Source organism: Notolepis coatsorum (genome assembly GCF_963971535.1).
Source record: "Notolepis coatsorum genome assembly, chromosome: 9".
In the NCBI taxonomy this organism is placed as follows: domain Eukaryota; kingdom Metazoa; phylum Chordata; class Actinopteri; order Aulopiformes; family Paralepididae; genus Notolepis; species Notolepis coatsorum.
The window spans coordinates 133310724-133332345 of NC_140173.1; the positions used below are offsets into that span (position 1 = coordinate 133310724).

General features: G+C 43.8%; 1 protein-coding gene across 1 annotated transcript in view; it reads left to right on the forward strand.

Moving 5' to 3' along the window:
• Positions 1-21622, forward strand: part of sdccag8 (SHH signaling and ciliogenesis regulator sdccag8) — a gene marked incomplete at its 5' end in the record, with an annotated part of 166341 nt that overhangs the window by 21100 nt on the left and 123619 nt on the right. The window contains 2 exons of the mRNA XM_084322006.1: positions 245-361; positions 8871-9013. Of these exons, the coding sequence (XP_084178132.1) occupies positions 245-361; positions 8871-9013 (260 nt within the window). The remainder of the gene's footprint in view (positions 1-244; positions 362-8870; positions 9014-21622) is intronic.

Here is a 21622-nt window from a genome sequence, read left to right on the forward strand (position 1 = left end):
CTGCATATATCGGTATCGGTTGATATCGGTATCGGAAATTAAGAGTTGGACAATATCGGTATATCGGTATCGGTAAAAAAGCCAATATCGAGCATCCCTAACCACAATAGCAATAAGTCTTGACTTTTTTGTGTAGCATCCTTGACGTTTTTTTTTGGAATCTTGTATCTTTTAAAAATGTCTAAGAAAATCAAATCAAATCAATATAATACCCTGCTTCCCCTGCTCTGCACTGCTCCTCTAGCTGTGTGTGGACCTGCGCTACCAGCTCAGCCAGGCGCTGCTGAAGAGAGAGGAGGCAGAGAGAGACCTCCGAGAGCTCAACACCAAGACCGCCAGGCAGACTGAACTGGCTGCACAGGTGATGGGCAGACAGACAAGCAGACAGTCTTTCATTTCATTAATTAATTGGTTGATCTGTCAGTCAGACAGTTAATCAATTAATTAGTTAGTTGATTCATCTGTCAAATGTGTTCAAAGTTTTTATAGAATAAATATCTAGAATTTTTTTTATTTGTGTTTCATTATGTTCTGTCCGTGTCCCGACTGTACACAATGAAGGGTTAAAGCAGACTTGCTTACTTGTACTTTATTCACCGTTGTTATAGTTACAACATAAGCTTGGTTCCACCACAAGTGAACCCTCAGTGTCACCTCTAAAAGAGTCCTACGTGCAACAGCACTTAAATAGAACAATCCTATTGTTACACTGTATATAACTTAAAAAAAAAATACATAAGGTTGTCAATTGGTTTCGTGGATCTGATAACGGTGAACGCTTTCACTGTTGGGTCTGTCGACATGTCTGGTACAGTAAGTTAAAATAAAGCAAACACTTGGAAATACTTGCCGTTTCAAATATGGTAAAATCGTGTATACTGTATCTGAGCTTCAGACATCCAAACTGATCAGCAACAATTAACACAATATACAGCATTGTTGCCAAGTTGCCAATTTTCATTGGAATTTCCTTGTTGACATGACTGATAAATGCAACTGGAAGCCTCTTGCTTAGTACACAGTCATTATTCAGTTATTCATGTCCGTGTGTCACTAGAGGGATCGGATCACATGTTTTCGTTGCCCCTGGAGCAGGTATGCATTCAGTGTCTTGCTCAAGGACACATTAGTACCGTAGTCATGGGGGGGATCTAACTTGTGACCTTTTCAGTCATACAGCAGTCTCTCTGACTACCAACCAGACCTTCCAGGATTTCTCCATTCTGCGATCACAAGAATGAACGCAAATTCAACCAAACTCGGCTGCTGGCAATATTTCAGTATAAAGTGGTCAGGCTGCTCGCAGTATTTCAGCATAAAGTGGTCAGGCTGCTCGCAGTATTTCAGTATAAAGTGGTCAGGCTGCTCGCAGTATTTCAGCATAAAGTGGTCAGGCTGCTCGCAGTATTTCACTATAAAGTGGTCAGGCTGCTCGCAGTATTTCAGCATAAAGTGGTCAGGCTGCTCGCAGTATTTCAGCATAAAGTGGTCAAGCTGCTCGCAGTATTTCAGCATAAAGTGGTCAGGCTGCTCGCAGTATTTCAGCATAAAGTGGTCAGGCTGCTGACTCCCTGCAGTATTTCAGTATAAAGTGGTCAGGCTGCTTGCAGTATTTCAGTATAAAGTGGTCAGGCTGCTCACAGTATTTCAGTATAAAATATATATATTTTTTATAACTCTTTATTTTTCAAATTTAAATGTTCACATAAGCATACAGTTACATTAATAATATGACAACCACCACCACAGGACATACCGGACAAACAGGACTCACAGGACAGGACAGTGTTTTATGGTGGGGGGGGGGGGGGGGGGGGGGGCTGTATATGCTCTTGATATGTCAGGTCTGTTTTGATTGTGTCATGGCAGTCTTTAACCGTCTGACGGCTCATATGTTGTCCATTTCGACCATCGTCTGTTGTATGTCTCGGCCTTCATTCTCAGCAGGAATGTCATTTTTTCCATATCACTTATCTCCTCCACTATTCCCCTCCATGTCTCTTTGTCTGGAGCGGCTTCTTTGAGCCAGCTCCTTGTGATGGCCTTCTTACCAGCTATTATCATGATTTTGAACAGGTACAAGTCTTCATTATGTATGGTCTCCTCTGTGATCAAACCCAGGTATATCAGCTGGGGTTCCATGGGGAATTCATAGCTAAGAATTCCATACATTTCCTGTGTAACACTCTTCCAAAATGGTTGCACTTTATCACATAGCCAAAATATGTGAGAGTGGTTGGCATTCATCTGTCCACACTGTCTCCAGCAGGGTTGTTGCCCTTTTAATTGTTTACTCTTAATTTGCGGTGTGATTAAAAAATCTCATCACATTTTTCCAACCGAATTCTCTCCATCCTCTAGAGCTAGTGGATGAGTGTTGTGTCTCACATATAGAATGCCAATCATCCTCCGTCAAGATTATACTCAGTTCACTTTCCCATTTCTTCTTCACATTATTATATATATGAATCACAGTTGTTGCGAGCTTGTAAACGTTTGTACATTTCCGATACTATTTTCACTGAAGTTCGCGTATACGCCATCTCCATCATTCCCACCACCCGTTACCACCACTGATATCCTATTCTTGACTTCTGTATCATAGAAGTGTCGCAGCTGTAGATATCTAAACAAATTGTCATTTCCCAAGTCAAATTTTCTCTTAAATTGCTCAAAAGACATGAAGTTATGGTTCTCTAAAAGTGTACATATGGCTGTTATACCTCTATCTCACCACCCGTCAAAAGTGGCGTCCAGTGTTCCCGGGCTAAAGCCTGGGGTCTGGGAAGGCCAAATCAGAAGTCTACTGTCTTCTTTTGATTTGTATTTCCTGACCACCTCATTCCAAACCATCAGTGTGTGGTCCACTATTGAATTATTTCCCTGTTTTGTTGTGTGTTCTTTCCCCCCCAATCTGGCCTGAGGTTGGACATGTCCTAGGTGTGTCTCTATGTCCTTCCACCTGGCCCTGTATGCTCTTGAGCACCAGTAAATGGCATATCTCAGCTGGGCTGCATAGTAGTATTCCTTTAGATTAGGTAGTGTCAGGCCTCCTCCCTCTTTTTCAATTTGCAATGTTTTGAATTTCACCCTAGGTCTGCCCCCTGCCCATATGAACCTAGAGATCTGTTTATCCCACGCTATGAATTGGGAGTCGGGGACCTTGACTGGTAGTGAGAGGAAGAGATACAACAGCCTTGGCAGAATATTCATTTTGATCACTTCTATTCTGGTACTGAAATCCATCATGTGTGTAGCCCATCTCGACCAATCCTTCTGTAATTTATCATTAATCTTATTGTAATTAGCTGCTTCTAATTTGCACATATCCTTGGTGATAATCACTCCCAGGTAGGTCATTGATTCAGCTTCCCAATTCAGTTTGTAATCCTTCCTCATTCCATTACTGGGTGAGAAGTTGTAAGTGAGAATCTGGGTTTTCGCGACATTCAGCTTGTATCCTGACATCCAGCCATAATCATTTAGTAAGTGCGAGGGAAAGCCCCTCGTAGGGAGAGGGCCCTTCGCTAAGGGTGTGAGACGAGGTGACCAACTGAAACCCCTCCATCCCTTAAATCCAACGTTAACCACTAAAGAAAACCTACGCTAATAAAAATTACCTCGCTCCTCCCGGGCGCTTATTTGAACATTACCACGGCCATCATGACCGGTCCGAAGGATTCTGCTCATTGTTATTTACGACGTATGTATTCGCTGAGCTTCTCTCTCGCCCTCAGTGCTGCTACTCGACCCCTCTGCCTGCCTGGTATTGGTGCCGGTGTATGGTCCCGCGTTCCCTCTCCTCCATCTCTCTCCTTTTCCCCTTCCATTTCTTCCACCGTGATGCCTCGCCTCTTCAGCTCGCTGTGCGCCTCGGTTGCGCTCGTGTAGGTCTTGACTCCGGCGTCCCAATGGATCCTCATGCTGTAGTGTGGAGTCTGGAAGCGGATTCCTTTTATCTTTAGTGCTTTTTTTATACAGTTGTACTCCCTTCGTTTCTTCGCGACTTCAGGTGCATCGATATAGATTGTCTTGTTGCCCATTTGTATCTTTCCCTTCTTCTATGCTTCTCTCAACACCAGCTCCTTGGTCAGGTATTCCTGGAAGATAACGATAATGTGTTTCGGCGTGGCGCCTTCTGGCGGTCTCGTGGCCTGTGCACGGTGGGCCCCTTGCAGCTTGAAATCTATGTCCGGTTGGAGCGATAACTTGTTTTTGAGAAACTGTCCCCCTCTTTTCCTCTTCCATCCCGAATATGCGGATGTTGTTCTTCCTCGCCCTGGATTCCAGGTCAACTAACCTGTACTGTGCGACTCGGTGTTCCTCTAGACTCGCTCTGAGTGCGTCCGACATCTCCGCTATCCAGTCCTCCATTTTGTCCACTCGGCTCTCCACCTCTTCCACTCGTTGATTTAGGCTCTGTATCTCAAATGCGATAGTATCGAGCTTTTCCTTTTATGTCTTCGCTAACTCTCCTGAGCTCTTCTTTTAAGTCGGTTTTTCAGTTCTTTTATCACTTCAACTATGCCCACCTGGTCCATGCTCGGCTCGTGTCCTGACTGCGTGCTGGCGGCCTGCTGCTGGTTGTTTAAGCTAGCGGGAGCGTTAGCTTCGGTGTCGGGTCCTTTTGTCGTCTCGTTTTCCGAATTATTGAATGTTTTTTTCCTTTTTTTTCGGTTCTTCCCTTTCTTTCTCCCACTCATCTAATTTTCTGTCTTGGTTGAATGTTTTCTTTGAATTCTTGAGTGTTTGAAATTCACTTTGCCCGGGAGCTCGGCTTCTTATGCGTCTGTGCCCTCTGCTGGCATACCGGAAGTCATTGCAATATATTTTAATAATCGATATCGAACGATAATAAAAAGAAATATCAATACATTTTCTTTTTATTTTCTTTTTTTGTGACCTGCAACATGGCAGTTTTAAAACCAGAGACAGTGGACAGACTTGTCTTTCTTGCCTGCAACTTAAAGTAATGGCTTTGCTTGTCCAAATGACAATACTGACCAAATTGAGATTTCTTTTTCTCTTGTCCATTTATTTTGTTTGCTTTCTAATTTAAAATACAGTTTGAACCCGTCTGCACACAGTAGGCTATGTGTGCTAGCAGAGCTAGTCTCCAGTCGCGAGTCACGGTGCACATGTGCGGTGGTTTGTCCACCAAAAAAGCGCCAAAAGATAGAAAAGAAACTAGCAGAGCCAGACCTGTTCAACTTCCCTGGAGCCACAGCCAGCAGAGAAGCCTGTTTACTTTCGCTTTCAAACCAGCTGCAGCCTGAGAACTGGAATGTGAGGGGATGTAACACTAAAGATGGCGGCAACGACAAAGAATTGCTGCAAAATAAACATACATCTGCCAACAACGATTTTATACGTGTTTGTCCGCCAATCGTTGAACGCCAACCACGTATATTATGTTATTTGAACGTTATTTCTTTTATTCGCTATTTCCAATCGTTATCCATCCAGGGAGCCTGTGTTACCATAGGGAATGAGTCTGAGAATGCAAAAGTCCAATACCGTCGCCTGGTGGTATGCGGCCGATGTTGCACTTCCTTTGAGACTCTGTGTATGGGGCTGTGCGTCGATGAAATTCCTCCGGGTGGACTTTTCTAGTAACCTGGAGCGAGGTCTTCACATCACATTGAATAGTTTTCGGGATCCCCGATTCATTATGCTGTGGTGGGTTATGTCGTGGCCCAAATATACATACGATCTACCAGATGGCAATCAAATAATTGGAATATCCTTTTTGGAATCCCACCGGCCACAGGTAAGAGCAATTTAACGTCAATTTCAGCTTGATTGTGCCTTGTTTTCATAGCCATCGCCCTGATCAGCGTATGGGGTTGTACTAACGAATTGACAATCAATTAATCAGAAACGACCCCCCCCCCCCCCCTTTCATGCATTCATGATGGAACATAATATACCGATCATATGCATTTGAATTTTTAAGTGTAGCGTGTGTAGGGACGAAATGCCAATGGATTTAATATAATACACGTATCAGGCTATTACTAGCCTCCCAGGAATGACCCTAAACCGCTCTAAAACCATACTCATATTCACCACGGTATAAAATGGGAATATATGGATGGACAAATTATTTCTTTTTCACATCTTGAACGATAGATACTCGATGTCAAATGGGCCATAGTATTGCATCCATAGCTATAATATAGAATATAGTTTGTAGTGATAAAGAAATACGCAAAAAATGTTATCTCACCAAGTCCACATGGCTTTTTCACAAACAGTTAGAGCTATGTTTGAAGTCTCACGGTGTTCCATTAGACAGACCAATTGAACACCACAGATACCACAAATTCTTCTACTCAAGAGAGACATCGAGAGGTTTTGTTTCAGAATTTTAACATCAATTACTAACGTCCTCGTATGAAACCCTCCAACTTGACTCTGTCTGGAGGAGGGATATACCAGACCTGGAAAACGACTTTGATTGGCAAGGAGCCTGGGCAAATGTCCGACTTACATCAAGGAACCCGGATCATCAACAAATCAATCTTAACTATATTCACAGGACATACTTGACTCCTATAAGACTGTGCCGAATGGGGCTCAAACAAGATTCCAAATGCACCCAATGTACAAATGGGGACGAAGGGACATTTATGCACATGTATTGGGACTGCTCACCAGTTAAGGCATTCTGGAAAGATGTGACCCAACAAATATCAAAACTCGTATCTTGGAATATACCTGTACACCCCTCTGTATTGCTGTTGAATGATGTTTTTGAGTTTGCAGTGAATCCACAGCTAAAGAGATTGGTTTTATCGGGTATCACAGTAGCCAAAAAACTGATCGCATCACGCTGGTTTCAACCGGAAAAAATGTGCCGTAAAGTTTGGTTTCTTACATATCTCGATGTAATTTACCATGAAATATCTACAGCAAGAATTCTGGGTCTCAATGAATCCAAAATGTCAATGTGGTTAGAAGTGGTGGAGAGAATAAAAGCTAGCTTATAATGGTAGTGTCTGGTTAGGTGCGAGGGATAGTGGAGGTACTTCTCAAGGTGGGGTCCGGGAGGGGGGGGTTCGAGCTGAGCATATGTATGTAGGTTTTTTTTTTTTAGATAACAGGTATTATGGGTATATCTTATATAAAACAACTAACCAAAAGGTGATCCCATTGGATGTGCCCTGACAATTAATGCTTGTATATCTTATCGTGTGTTGTCATGTTTGTTTATATGTTTGTTTAAAAAAGAATAAAAAAATAAAATACAAAAAATATAGAATATAGTTATAGCCCTGCAAACAAGGTGACCGACCCCATTGGTTTAATGCGTGGCAGCACATAGTCGTATCCCGGAACCAGCGTGGCATGGGAAAGAGTTAAAAAAAAATAATAATAATACTATATATCTTTTTTTAATACTTAAGTTATAACAATATCGATAATTACCGATATCGAGTAATATGATAACATTATCATATCGTTATCGTGATATCATTTTTGGCCATACCGCCCAGCCCTACCCCCTGCAGTATTTCTTCATAAAGTGGTCGAGCTGCTTGCAATTCTCTGGCCAGTTTACCTGCAACATTGTTATCACTTTTCAACCGGGTCACGAGGAGGACTGAAGTGACAAAACTGGACAGACTAAATCACAGTGAAGAGGAAACTGCTGTGAAGTTGGTGGCAGTTGGGGACAGATGGGGATAGATAGAGGAGGATAGAGGGGGGGGGGGGGGGGCACATGTGTGTGTGTTGGTGAATGGGACTGGACTTGGTGCCGTGTGGGAGACGGAGGAGGTTACTGCTGATCAAAGTCAATTATTTTGGGCACAATACTCACAGTTAAATATTTTCACATTATGTAACTACACTTGTGGTTTTTACATATGAGATCCAGATCAAGATATTTATAAATAGTTTGGTCATACAAACATTCCACTTATTTGAATGACATCCCATCCCAGAATCGGAGGTATTTGGTTTAACAAAATTCTGCATAATAAGCCAAGTGCATCGGTTGGTTGATTGTTTAAAAAAAAAAAACGTGTGCCAAATCTTGCACTCGGAAACAACTTTATCACACACATATTTCAATACAATATGAACAACCTCCCTTGCTGGAAAGTTTTTATGTTGCACACATCATTTAAGTATCATATTGGAACAGCTTCTAGGGGAATTCCACTCCGAGTCTCTCTTGGGTGTATAAAAAAGCTGCTGTACTATAGAGTCAAATGAGCCCACTGCCAGCTATGTACATATCATCAGGCCTGACATAATATAGCCCTAACTACTGCAAATACTCCAGCTTCCTGCTTTTCAAAGAACTAAACTGAGGTGAAAAAGGGTGTGGTGTTAGACAAAGTGTCAAAGGTCGCCACTCCTACCAAATGCACACAAGGAGTGGAGGGCTGAGCTTTGACTTCTGGTCACTCCGTTACCTGGCGAGAGAGACTGGCACGCTGGTCCAGAGAGACGCGACACGCACGTACTGTTCATTATGACGTACCGCTCTACCAACTTAGCACCTTCCACTGCTGATATTCCTGGGCAGAGATCGGTTTGGCAGCAGCCACATAGAGACAATTAATCTGCCATGCCTCAATCTGGTAAATGAGTTTAATGTTGCTTTGCGGTATAATTTCCCTTTTCATTTGGTTTAAGTACTATACTACTATATTACAGATAGTATCAGTACATCTCTGCTGTACCCCATGTCGTGCCTCATGCCCTGCTTAGTGGATGTTGTTATTTGATGCCCCTGATCATTTGTTATACCTACCTGTCGGAAAGGGCATAAGGTGGCTTGTGTAAGACTTTCTCACCTCATCCCTCCTCCCTCCTTCTCTCCTTCCTCTCTCTCTCTCTCACTCCCTGCGGGACAGGAAGTGGAGAGGCTGAGCTCTGAGTTGGTTGGCTGTCGGCAGCGCCTGGAGGCGGTCCAAAAGGACGGGGGCCAATGGCAGGCCGAGGCCCTGAGCCTGGCAGAACAGCTGGCAAATGCCCAGCGCCAACTGCACCTCACCAGGTAGCACCTAATCCTATTATACATGCCACCACACACACACACACACACAACACTCCCCTCTGCCCAGCCTCAGTCCAGTCCAGTTCACTACAATCCAGACCAACACACCAACTGCACCGCACCAGGTAACCCATAATCCTATTATACAAGACACACACACACACACACACACACACACACACAAGCTCCACTGTGCCATGGTCCGGGTACCAACTGGACCTCACTGGGTCACCTCTAATCCTGTTAGGCATGCCACAACACAACACACACACACACACACACACACACACACACACACACACACACACACACACACACACACACACACACACACACACACACACACACACACACACACACACACACACACACACACACGCACACGCATTCACGGCTGCCAGCTCTGTGCCACTAGGCCACTACCCAGCCCGACGATAACAACTCCAGAGGAGCCAAAATGGCGCACAAGCCTTTTCTCAAGTCCCTGGCACGCACACGCACACACACACACACACACACACACACACACACACACACACACACACACACACACACACACACACACACACAGTGTGGCTGGCGGTCACTGGACAGCCTGGCCTGGGTGCCACCCTCCTGTGCCCCGCACCCGTCCTCGCCACAGGCACTACCGGCTCCTCTTTCTCTCTCTCTCTCTCTCTCTCTCTCTCTCTCTCTCTCTCTTTCTCTTTCTCTTTCTCTTTCTCTTTCTCTTTCTCTTTCTCTCTCTCTCTCTCCCCCCCTCCCCAATCATCCTATCTCCCTCTCTCTCTCTTCATCTAGGCCGCAGGCAATAATTTACGTTTATCGCTTTTCAACGGGATCATATCGTGATGAAATTCATGATTTGTGATACGCCTGAACGTTGAATAATTGCATACCATGTTCAATGCCATCAGTTGGTCAGTCTTTAATGATTTTAATAATGGATGCACTTAATGTGAACATTTTGGCCAATACTGATAATTGATGATACATTTTCTGTAATGGCAGATTAATTTAATCCAATTTTGTACAGACTGAACGAAAGTGACGACATGGACAATGGAAACTAAAGATCCAGTATACAATGTCATAAATATCATTCTTTCAGCTTCACAGGTATCATTTGTTTTTATATAACCCTCTCTGAGCACAGCCAACTCTCAGTAGACTGAAGGGGCGTGGCCTTCTGATCACTATATACTATATGTTCCTCATCTCCTGAGTCCTCTCACACATCTAGGCCAATCACAGCAGCTAGATGTGACTGATGAGCCAATCAGAGTAACCTGTGTGTATTAGGGCTGTCCCCGACTAAGGATTTGGATGGTCGACTATGATTGGCCCAAATTTGCCGTTAGATAATAAATAAATAAAAAAAAGTATAATGTCTGAAGGAGTCGACTGAAGGCTTCTTGTCCTCTGCAAAAGCATGCAATTGGTCCACTGATGGATACATCTTGATATTTGTCTAGTCTAGTGTGTTCATTAGATGGGTGAAATCCTCTTTCAGTGCCTCTGTGCCTGTTTTCGTAGGCAGTTAGCCTCTGGTATGCGTGCCATTAGCGTTAGCCACGCTTCTATGCCTCTTTTCTTTTGGAAAGAATGATAAAAAAATAATAATAAAAAAAAATGATAAATATATATATCTTTTTTTGTATTCGACTAAGAGGTTGGCTAGTCGACTACGGCTCCTTTCGACCGATTAGTCGACTAATAGGGGTCAGCCCTAGTGTGTATTAATGCGATATTTCAGAGGAAGCAGATTGGATGTCTGAAATGGCTTGATTCTGTTGATATCCAGGGGGGATAGAGATCAAAGTCATCATTTTCACAACAACTTCTAACATTTTGAGTAGTTTTACATCAACATGCCGACATGATTTCCATTGTACTGCATCTTTCATTTCTGTTTCTCAAGTCTATCTAGTCAACACTGTTGTGCAGTGAAGCCAAACAAAACCTGTGTAGCAAAACGACACAACAACCTGCGCAGCTAGACCGAGAAATAACCATCATCATCTGCCCAGTGCCGCTCTATGGACAGATGTCGACACATAAAATAATCAGCATCAGCCAATACCAATACTAATATATTGTGCATCCCTTGTTTTCATGCTGATGCAGATGCCCTGGAAAATCATAAACAAATCTATAATTCCGTCGTAATATTCACAAACGGGTTTTGGTTTTTGATGAGGTCCTGTATTACAGGACAGATAATAATGTTGGGAACACAATGTCGTTGGTTTTTCACATTAAATCAACAGATCTTTTGGGCAACAAAATCCTTGTGGTATTACTATTAGTCAAATAAGATTTGTTTTAGTCAAAGACAGCCCTCCCTCCCTCCCTCCCTCCCTCCCTCCCTCCCTCCCCTCCCTCCCTCCCTCCCTCCCTCCCTCCCTCCATCAATCCATCCATCTCTCTCACTCCTTCCATCAATCCATCCCACCCGCTCTCCATCCCTGCCTCCATCCCTGCCTCCCTCCTTCAGTCCGTCCATCCCTCCCTCCATCCCTTCCTTCCTCCATCCCTCCCCATCTCCCTCCCTCCATCCGCTGGCTGCCATTCCCCCGCCATGCCAACCTGTGCCAGGTCGGTGCCAGCCGCCCAGGGCGCCCTCTCACCCCCGCTGCCCGTGGTCGAGGTGTCGAAGACGGGCACAGATGTGGCGGCGGTGCCCCGCCGTGTTAGAGACAGCAGGAAAAGTGTGTTTATGTGAGAGAGAGAGAGAATGTGTGTGTGTGTCTGGCAGAGTGTGTGTGTGTGTGTGTGTGTGTGTGTGTGTGTCTGGCAGTGTGTGTGTGTGTCCACCACTGCTGCACGCTGTGATCTGTGTTTAAGTGTGTTTGTCTGTCAGCTGGCCAGTGCTAACACATCGGTGTGTGTGTTAGGGTCGGGATAAAGGGTTGTTTGGATAGGGTTATATAGTTTTCTCTTGTGTGTGTGCAAAGGATGAGCGAGTGAGTTTTGTGTGTATGTAGGGGATAAGGGAGTGGGTGCTTATTGTGTGGATATGTTTTTGTGTCGTGTGTGTAGTAGGCGAGCATTTATGCTTGTGGGTCTGTGTGTTTTTGTGTAACATTGAGATTGTGTCTGTTGTGCGTGGGTGTATTTTATTTTTATCTATGTGCAGCAGTTGAAATGGTGTGTCGGTTTTTATGTGTATATGTTGTGTATTGTTTGGTATCTGTGTCTAGCAGGTGTGTGTGTGTGTGTGTGTGTGTGTGTGCGTGCGTGCTGTGGCCAGCTGTAAAGAGTGACATGCATATTAATGTGGCAACATGGAGACTTTGACCCTGTACCTGAGTGTGAGGTTGTTTCACTGCCATGCTGTGTGTCTGTGTGTGTGTGCGTGTGTGTGTGTGTGTGTGTGTGTGTGTGTGTGTGTGTGTGTGTGTGTGTGTGTGTGTGTGTGTGTGTGTGTGTGTGTGTGTGTGTGTGTGTGTGTGTGTGTGTGTGTGTGTGTGTGTGTGTGTGTGTGTGTGTGTGTGTGTGTGTGTGTGTGTGTGTGTGTGTGTGTGTGTGTGTGTGTGTGTGTGTGTGTGTGTGTGTGTGTGTGTGTGTGTGTGTGTGTGTGTGTGTGTGTGTGTGTGTGCGCGCGTGTGCGTCCATGCTCATATGTTTGACACTGTTGAGTTGGCTCAACAATTATATATGACTTCCTTCAATCTGTGGAAATGTTTGTACATTTAATTAGCAAAGAAACTAGCCTAAATGTAATTTTAATTCTTTATTTTGCTACTGTGCTACTGAAGCTCCATGCTAATAATACACACGGAGTACAATCACATGTCACACAAACAAACAACTTTCTTTAAATTTCTCGCCCAGTTTTTGGTCTCTGTATATCCACCTCCTTAACTCAGTCGTCAGCCTGGGGACAAGCCTAGCGATTAGTCTACTCCACCTGTTGATATTGAACACACACACACACACACACACGCACATGCACATACACACACACAAATATCGATACTAGTGGTCGACTGATATGGGGTTTTCAATGTGTGTGTGCGTGCTGTGGCCAGCTGTAAGAAATGACATGCATATTAATGTGGCAACATGGAGACTTTGACCCTGCACCTGAGTGTGAGGTTGTTTCACTGCCATGCTGTGTGTGCGCGTGCACATGTCTATCTGTACTCGTGTGTGTGTGTGTGTGCGTGTGCGTCCATGCTCATATGTATGACGCTGTTGAGTTGGCTCAACAATTATATATGTCTTCCTTCAATCTGTGGAAAATGTTTGTACATTTAATTAGCAAAGAAACTAGTCTAAATGTTATTCTTTAATTCTTTATTTTCCACCACCTATTTCTTCCCTTGTATTGGACACAGTGTTTTTGGTGGGTGCAGCAACACACCGCATTTTATATTAATTATTTCCTCCCCATGTCTGGCTACCACACACCCTAGAGAGTAAACCACTTTTACAAACTGGACAGTGCATTAGTTAAGCAGTGTTCCTGGCTCCAAAAAGCACAGATAAATGACTAATCAAAGTTAATTCATTTCTGCTTGTGACATCACCAAGGGCAATCATTCTGAACAGCTTGTATAGATAGGCTGGTTAATATGAAGACTTCAAACCTTGGCCAAACAGCAAGGTGTCTAAGGCCATGTCCCCACGTATCTGGATCTTTTGCCAAACGGATATTCTCAGGCTCCGTTTAAAAAGAAATCCTCGTCCACACGACAGTGTTAAAAAAAGAAGAAAAAAAACGGATCCAGACGCAAACACATAAACGCATATAAATAGCTCCAACAAGCATGCGGGCCAGTAGGTGGCGATAAGCGATATCTCAAATACCATAGTGGTACGAGCGGTCAGGACGACTGAGAAACGATAGGAATTGTCCATTGGTTCACCCAGCCCACTTGACCATTCCTAGCATTTCCATTGGCTATATTGACATACATAGATGATAAATAGATGGATATAGCGGAGGATTATGCAGTACAGAGGAAACAACCAATCTAGATATGTCACGATTCAATGCTTTACTTCTGCGCACTGGGCGACGGAGAGATACAATGTCAATGTTGAGATCACAATCTCCGGATTCTGAAACTAAATATGGCAAGTCCTTATCACAAACTATATATATATACTAATTACAACAAGACATTCATTAATCGTATTGTACTGTTCACGTGTGGTGCCGTCGTAGCATATGTAAGGATAGTTTGAATGACATTTCAGCACCAAGGCGCTGTCCACCGAAGTTATTATTACTTCAAAGCACTACTGCCTATATGGATAAAACAAGGTGTAATAAGGATGTTTAGGTGGTGGTAGTTTCTCTGTTAGGACATTATAGCTGAAATATATAGCCTAGCTAGCCTATAGTCGGTCTGATATATATTAGAGAAATAGTAAAGTAATATTCGCCAAACAATCTGATGGGCCAGATATTATTACGGCCCGCCACAGTCTGAGCATGCGTAGTGAGCTGTGGCGTCATCGTTTAGACTATGCGTTTACAGCTGCACGGATCCACTGAACGGATATTTTGGAAAATCTTCACTTTAAAATGCGTTTAAGAAAATCTCTGTTTATGTCTCTGAAAACACCCTTTACGTGTGGATGAAAGGCCCAATCGTGGAATAAAATGTGCGTTTGGCAAAATATCCAGATACGTGGGGACATGGCCTAATTTAAGTTTAAGTTTGTTTATTTATTTTTTACCCAGAGACAGTGCACATTAACACACTATGGGTGCCGGCCAGAAATCCGGAAAATGACTGTGGATTGCCAGCGCTATTTGTCTATGGAGAAATTCCCCTTCTTTGCAGGGCTATAACTTTTTAAATTCTATTGCTACATTGCCATTATTAGGGCCCATTCAAAGTCCTATATGTATTGTTCATTGTGTAGCAACGTTACACTTTTTCATTCACATATTCATAGTAAAGTATGGTCTAATGTATAAGTATGTTTTCATCTCTTTCTGCAGCTTTCTCCAGAACGTGATATATAGCCCCAAATGCATTATATTGATGATGAAATACAGTTTGATGGCAATCGGGGCGATATAAAAAATTTCAATTGGACGTACTTCTAGAATGATCTACGTATGATCTGATGATGACCGGATGGGCGGGGGATCGTTTATAATTCCGTGGGCAGCGTTATATCATTCATCTAGTGTGGGTGATATGTTCATCATAACAGTTTATATGGAATACGATCAAAAATAACGCTCATAACAGTCATTTACCTATTATGGTATGTAGAAATATCGGGTCCATTTCCAGCTTGTATAATAGTATATATGTCCAAATCATGTTGTTTATCGAGTTATTGGCAATCGATCGCTATGTATTGTGTCGAGATCGAGTCCCGGTAGCCAAACAGAGTGCCCGGAAGTAATTTGGCCGACCAGCACAACCTCCATAGCACTTCCTGTTTGGCGATTGCGCCGATCGGCCACCAGATGGCGCTCCTGAACCGCCAGAGAGCTCAGTGGGTCCTCCTGGTGGATCTCAGGCCAGCGGAGGGGAAATATGAATCCGATTGCAGATTTTTGAAATATTGATATAAGGACGCTGTAAAGCGTCCTCCGGCAACTTGAGCATGGCCGGGAATGACGTGTTAAAGCGTTTTCCGGCAGTCAAAGTGTTAATGAACATCTTCAGTTTCCATATCAGTGTAAATGTGGAAGAATTTGGCTAATGAGCTAGTTTCCATCTGTAATCCCTGCCTACCATGCATGTCTTTGTGTACCTACATGTCATTTTCCCCCAGCGCCTAATAACATTCCGCAAAAACAGCGTCCCAGCTCGCTAGTGCATATATGAGTGTAGAAAATGTACAATTTCCTTATGTACCTACGAGTTTGCTCGTATTTGCTCAAACTGACAACATGGAATCACACAGCACCTACTTGATGGTTGTTATATAGTCACAAAGAAAACTCCCCATAAAACTCCATCTGTTATTCAAATGTTTACTAAAGCCTTATGCTACTGAAGCTCCATGCTAATACACATGGTGTACAATCACATGTCACACAAACAAGTTTCTTTTCATTTCTCGAGGTGTAGCCAATCACTATCCTTGCCCAGTTTTTGGTCTCTGTATATCCACCTCCTTAACTGAGTAGTCAGCCTGGGGACAGGGCAGGGAAATACACATAAATAATAATAATAATAATGGATTGGATTTATATAGCGCTCTTCTCTGACTCAGAGCGCTTCACAGAGTCCATTATTCGTTCATACACAGTCATACCGGTGGTGGTAAGCTACAATTGCAGCCAGAGCTGCCCTGAGGCAGACCCACAGAAGCGTGGCGAATAATCATCGCCTACGGCCCCTCCGACCACCACCAACATTCATTCACATGCATACACATTCATACGAGGCAAGTAGGTTAAGTGTCTTGCCCAAGGACACAACGGCAATGGGATGGACATGGGCTTGAGCGGGATTCGAACCACCAACCCTTCGATCATTGGACATAGCAAATAGCCTAGCGATGAAATAGTCTACTCCACCTTTACCTCCACAGTTTTTATTGGACACAGACACACACACATACACACACAAAAATATCGATATTAGTGGCCGATATTGATATTTAGCGAGCAGGCCGGCCGATGGCTGGATTGGTGATATAATAATGTTTTTTTGCATCTGATAAAATACAACAATTTAACTAACAAAACGCATCTTAGCTAGATTGCTAGCTAGCGTAGCTGGTTGATGACAGCTAGGTTTGCACTTGCTAACATTCGCTTAAATAAACATGCCGTTTATTTTATTTTAGCCAGAATATTGCTAACCTTATGGATGTCAAATATTGCAGAATCTTTTCCTATTTTCTCCTCTTTGCAGTATGGTACACTATAGGGGTGTAACGATGCATGGATGAATCGAAATGCATCGATTCTAATGTGACGATTCAACTGCATCGATTTGAAAATGTTAGAATAGATTATAATCAGGGCGGTTAGGTGGCCGAGCGGAGATTGCGTTCGTCACCAGCCCCGGAGCTGTGAGCTCGATTCGCCTGTTCGAATCCAGCTCACAGCTCCGGGGTTGTCACCAGCTTGGCTGGCCGTCTGCACTGATACAATTGGCTGTATCAGAGGGTGGGAGAAGCTGGCGGGGTGGGTCCGGGTCGTTGTAAACAGCGACTCCTACAGTTCGGTCGGGGCGCCTGCTAAGCGCGGATTGGACGTGAGGGGGATAGTGTGGTCCTCCCACACGCTACGCCCTCTCAATGAGAATCCGCGCTGCCAGGTGAAAAGAAGCGGTGATTGGCTGGACGTGTGTCGGAGGAAGCACGTGGTAGCCTCCACTCTCCCAGACCGACTGTGGGGGGTAAGTGCGCAGCGACCAGGAAGGGACTGGGAATTGGCATACGACTAACATTGGGATGGGAGAAAATCGGAGGAAAATGGAGGGGGAAAAAGACCAATAAAAAAAAAAAGGAATAGATTATAATCGAAATTAATCAAAATAAAAAATAACGTTTTTTTTATGATTCTTTTGTGTGTGTATTGTTTTTAATTTACCTATAGTCCATTCATGCTGAGTGAATCAGTTCCCCCAGCCACATTTGTGTATACAATTGTTTTTGGGGAATTAACTGATAGAAAATTTATAAAAAATGTATCGAATCGAATCGTGGTCAAATTAAGAGATTTCATGATGCATTGAATCGTTGCCTGGATAATCGTAATTGAAATTAATCGTTGTGAGGTCGCATCGTTACACCCCTAGTACACTATCAACAGATTCCTTCTGATCTCTACTGTCATATTAAACCATCATTTTCGCTCTAGCAATAAAATAGCATAAAAATGTGCAAAAAAAAAAACCTATAGAGCCTGCGAAAGATTCAAAATCGAATCAAATTTATTTGTAAGGCCCGACAACACACGTTGATTGATTGAACATTTTATTAACATTATTGCAGAATGGGTACAGTACAGTACAGCTCAATACACACAATTGTTAAGGGGATGCAGACCAGAGAAAGACTTTCGTCTTGTTTACATCAGGGTCCCCCATTTTCAATTCATCATAACATATATACATGACATACAGATAGACAGTACTGTTACATCTAGACATTTATGACATACCAGATCTACAAATATACAGTACTGTTTGAGTAAAAAAAAATTCTAAACAGAGAGTATATACATTAGAGGGGGAAGAAACTGTACATTGGAGGAGGTGGGGTGGGGGGGACCTGTACATTGGAGGTGGTTGGGTGGGTGGGGTGGGGGTGGGGGGGGGGGGGGGTAGAAACTGTACATTGGAGCGGGTTGGGTTTGGACATTTACAGGGGCCAGTTTCGAATTGCAGTCTCCCGTAGGTGCTCTTTGAGAGTGGTTTTGAAAGTGGGTAGTGATTCACATTCCTTTACAGCTGTGGGTAGGGCGTTCCACATTGATGTGACATAATTGCGAAACGTGTTTAGTCCCTTGTTTGAGCCGAATCTGGGTTTAACATGATTTGTGGAGCTCCCTCTGGTGTTGTGATCGTGGTATTCACTGACCTTTGGGAAGTATTTTGACATGTACATGGGTACCTTCGTGGCGTAGTGTAGACCAGGCCCATTGCAAGTTGCTGTACTCTGTCGTCTACTCTAAGCCATCCTAGGTTGTCAAAGTGGGCAGGAGGGGTGAGGTGGGTTCTAGCGGAGTAAGGTCAAGCAGTAGTCTGACCAGTTTGTTTTGTGATGTTTGTATAGTGGCAGTGAAAGGGTTAAGTGAGATGTTTCATTAAAGAACATCAAACGGGAAGTCTCTGACGTCCCCTGACTCTCTTTGTCCATCTGTGGGCCTTCAGGGGTGTTGTTGGGTTCATTCAACCTCACGCTCCCTGTCGCCCCCCACTGTTTGCTCTGGGGCCACGCAGAGGTCTTTGTAGATGCGCACTGGCCTGCTGTGTGTGTGTGTGTGTGTGTGTGTGTGTGTGCGTGCATGTGTTGGATTCAGAGGAGTGGATGCTGGAAGGCTTCGACATGACCAAGCTTCTGAGGCAAGCTCTTTGATTCTCTCTCTCACTCTCACTCTCTCACACACACACACACACTTAGAATCTCTCTCACTCTCTCACTCTCTCTCACACACACACACACACACACACACACACACACACACACACACACACACACACACACACACACACACTTAGAATCTCTCTCTCTCTCTCTCTCTCTCTCTCTCTCTCTCTCTCTCTCTCTCTCTCTCTCTCTCTCTCTCTCTCTCTCTCTCTCTCTCTCTCTTTTTTCATTATTCTCTCCTCTCGTGGCCCAAATGATCACAGGGCACTTTCAAAACGGGGGACATGAAGAACTAGCAGGCCCCCCATTTGATTCCTGATTGATTTGATTCCACCCCCCCTCACACAGACACACACACACACACACACACACACACACCATCAGAACTCTTTGACACACTCATAAATCCACATGCTTAGACAGACTCACACACAAACACGCACACTCACACAGAGAAAGTCACATATTCACATGCCCATACAGACACACACACACACACATACACACACACGCGGGGGCCCCCAGGGGCCCCATGGCGGCTGGTGCGGTGTGTGTCGCTCCAGGATGGGATCATCAGCCAGCTGTGAGTTGGACAGCACAGGATCTGTCCTAATCCCCTCCACTCTGTTCACATCAACACACACACACACCAAACACTGAATCTGGCCCCAGCTCGGCAGTGGGGCTTTACCACGTTTGTTTTGTTTTGTTTGTCTTGTCTTTCTTCTTTTCCTCTCTCTTTCTCTCTCTCTCTCTCTCCATCCCTCCCTCTGTTGCCATCAGAGGGACCACTAACAGGCCGCAGAGAAACCCGCATGGCATAACTTTAGTTCCAGCGCAAGCCAGACCAGTGTGTGTGTGGGGGGGGGGGGGGGGTGCTGGTGGGTGGGTGGGGCTAAAGTCGTTCGCCTGGACACTCTACTGTTTCCAAATCAAATGTATAGAATAGGTATTATGTTTCATCATGAATGCATGGGGGGGGGGTCGTTTTTGATGCTCTGATCGCCAGAAACGGCATTCGTTTTGAATACTACATACGTTGATCGGCTGGATCGATGTGAAATCATTGTATGATTAAGGTGGAATTGACGTCAGATAGTCCTTACCTTTGATCAGGGTTATTCCAAAAAGAATATTCCAATTGTCTGATCGCGATTTCCAGTATTGATGTCCATCGGGTCCCCGACATAATCTGGCACAACACATGCATCGAGTGTCCTGGATGCGTTCCAATGTGCTCGGATGAACCGCTAGACTTGCCTGGGCCAAAATTCTCCGCCCGGACGACATTAGATGTGACACACAGTCTGGAACAGGATTTCAAAGGGTGGGCGATACTGCCACCTAGCAGGATCTGGCCGATATTGCACTCTCGGGGTCTCAGTATGGCTTTTAACGGTAACATAGAGGTCCGTGAGACTGCATAGAATATTAAAATCGAAAAAAAGGTATATATATATGTGATTGGCACTCAACGGTTGGCGAGCAAACACGTGTATATATATGTATACGTGAATGGCACAGAATGAGTTAAGTATAAATAGAGAGAAATAAACGTATCATATTTTCAATCATATTTTAATCATATAATCACTTCAAATGTCCAGGGTTTTGAACGTGTTACTCCTGGCTATTTTAAGCTCTTTAACTGTAACTGCAGTACATTTGATTGACTCTGTTTATAACCATGAAGTGCAACAATAATACAGTATTATGTCTAAACATAATTACAATCACTGTTACAATGTATTTAATGGGACTGAATCACACAGGAATAATTTCATAAAGGTAATCGCAGCCCTAATAATCATAATTGAATTGCAAGGATTCCCCGGTCATTTCCAAGTATAATATCTTTTTACAGTTCTAGGTGTTAGAAACTACATGCCGGGATTTTTTATTTATTCTTATTATCACTCTTCTTCTTATTATTCTTCTTATTATTTATTTTTGTATTATTATTTAAAAATCCATGTTAAAGCTGCTGTTGTCTCTGGAAGCCTGTCGAAAACCTTTGTTGCCCGGGGGGCGTAATCACACGGTCCCGGGCTTGAACAGTGATCCATCCAATTAAATATAAAAATGTAAGCGATGTAACAGCGTCTATACTTTCCGTAGCCGCATTTCTGGCAGACGCTCTCTGATTGGCCACTGTTGCCCAATCGCGTGACGAGCTGTGTCTTTGCCCATTTCCGCGTCGAACAGCCTGCAAACTACCTGGCGTTCTATCGCCATGCTCTAAGACAAACTCTAACCTTAACCAACTTTGAAAGAGTGCCTAAGCTTAACCAGTGTAGAAACAGGCGTCGGCCAATCAGAGAGCGTCTTGCCAGAAATGCGGCTACGGAAAGTATAGACGCGATGTAACGGCTTCCAACTTTAATGCTGCACTTTTTGGAAGACTGACACTCTGTGGCCGTGATAAGTAACTGCACTGTGTTTTAAACATGGAGCCCAACTTCGTGAGCTTCATAAAGAATCAATGTTGACAAAGCTACATGCTGCAGGTTTAAAGGGAAATTAAGTTCAGAGAGAGAGAGAGAGAGAGAGAGAGAGAGCGAGAGAGAGAGAAAGAGAGAG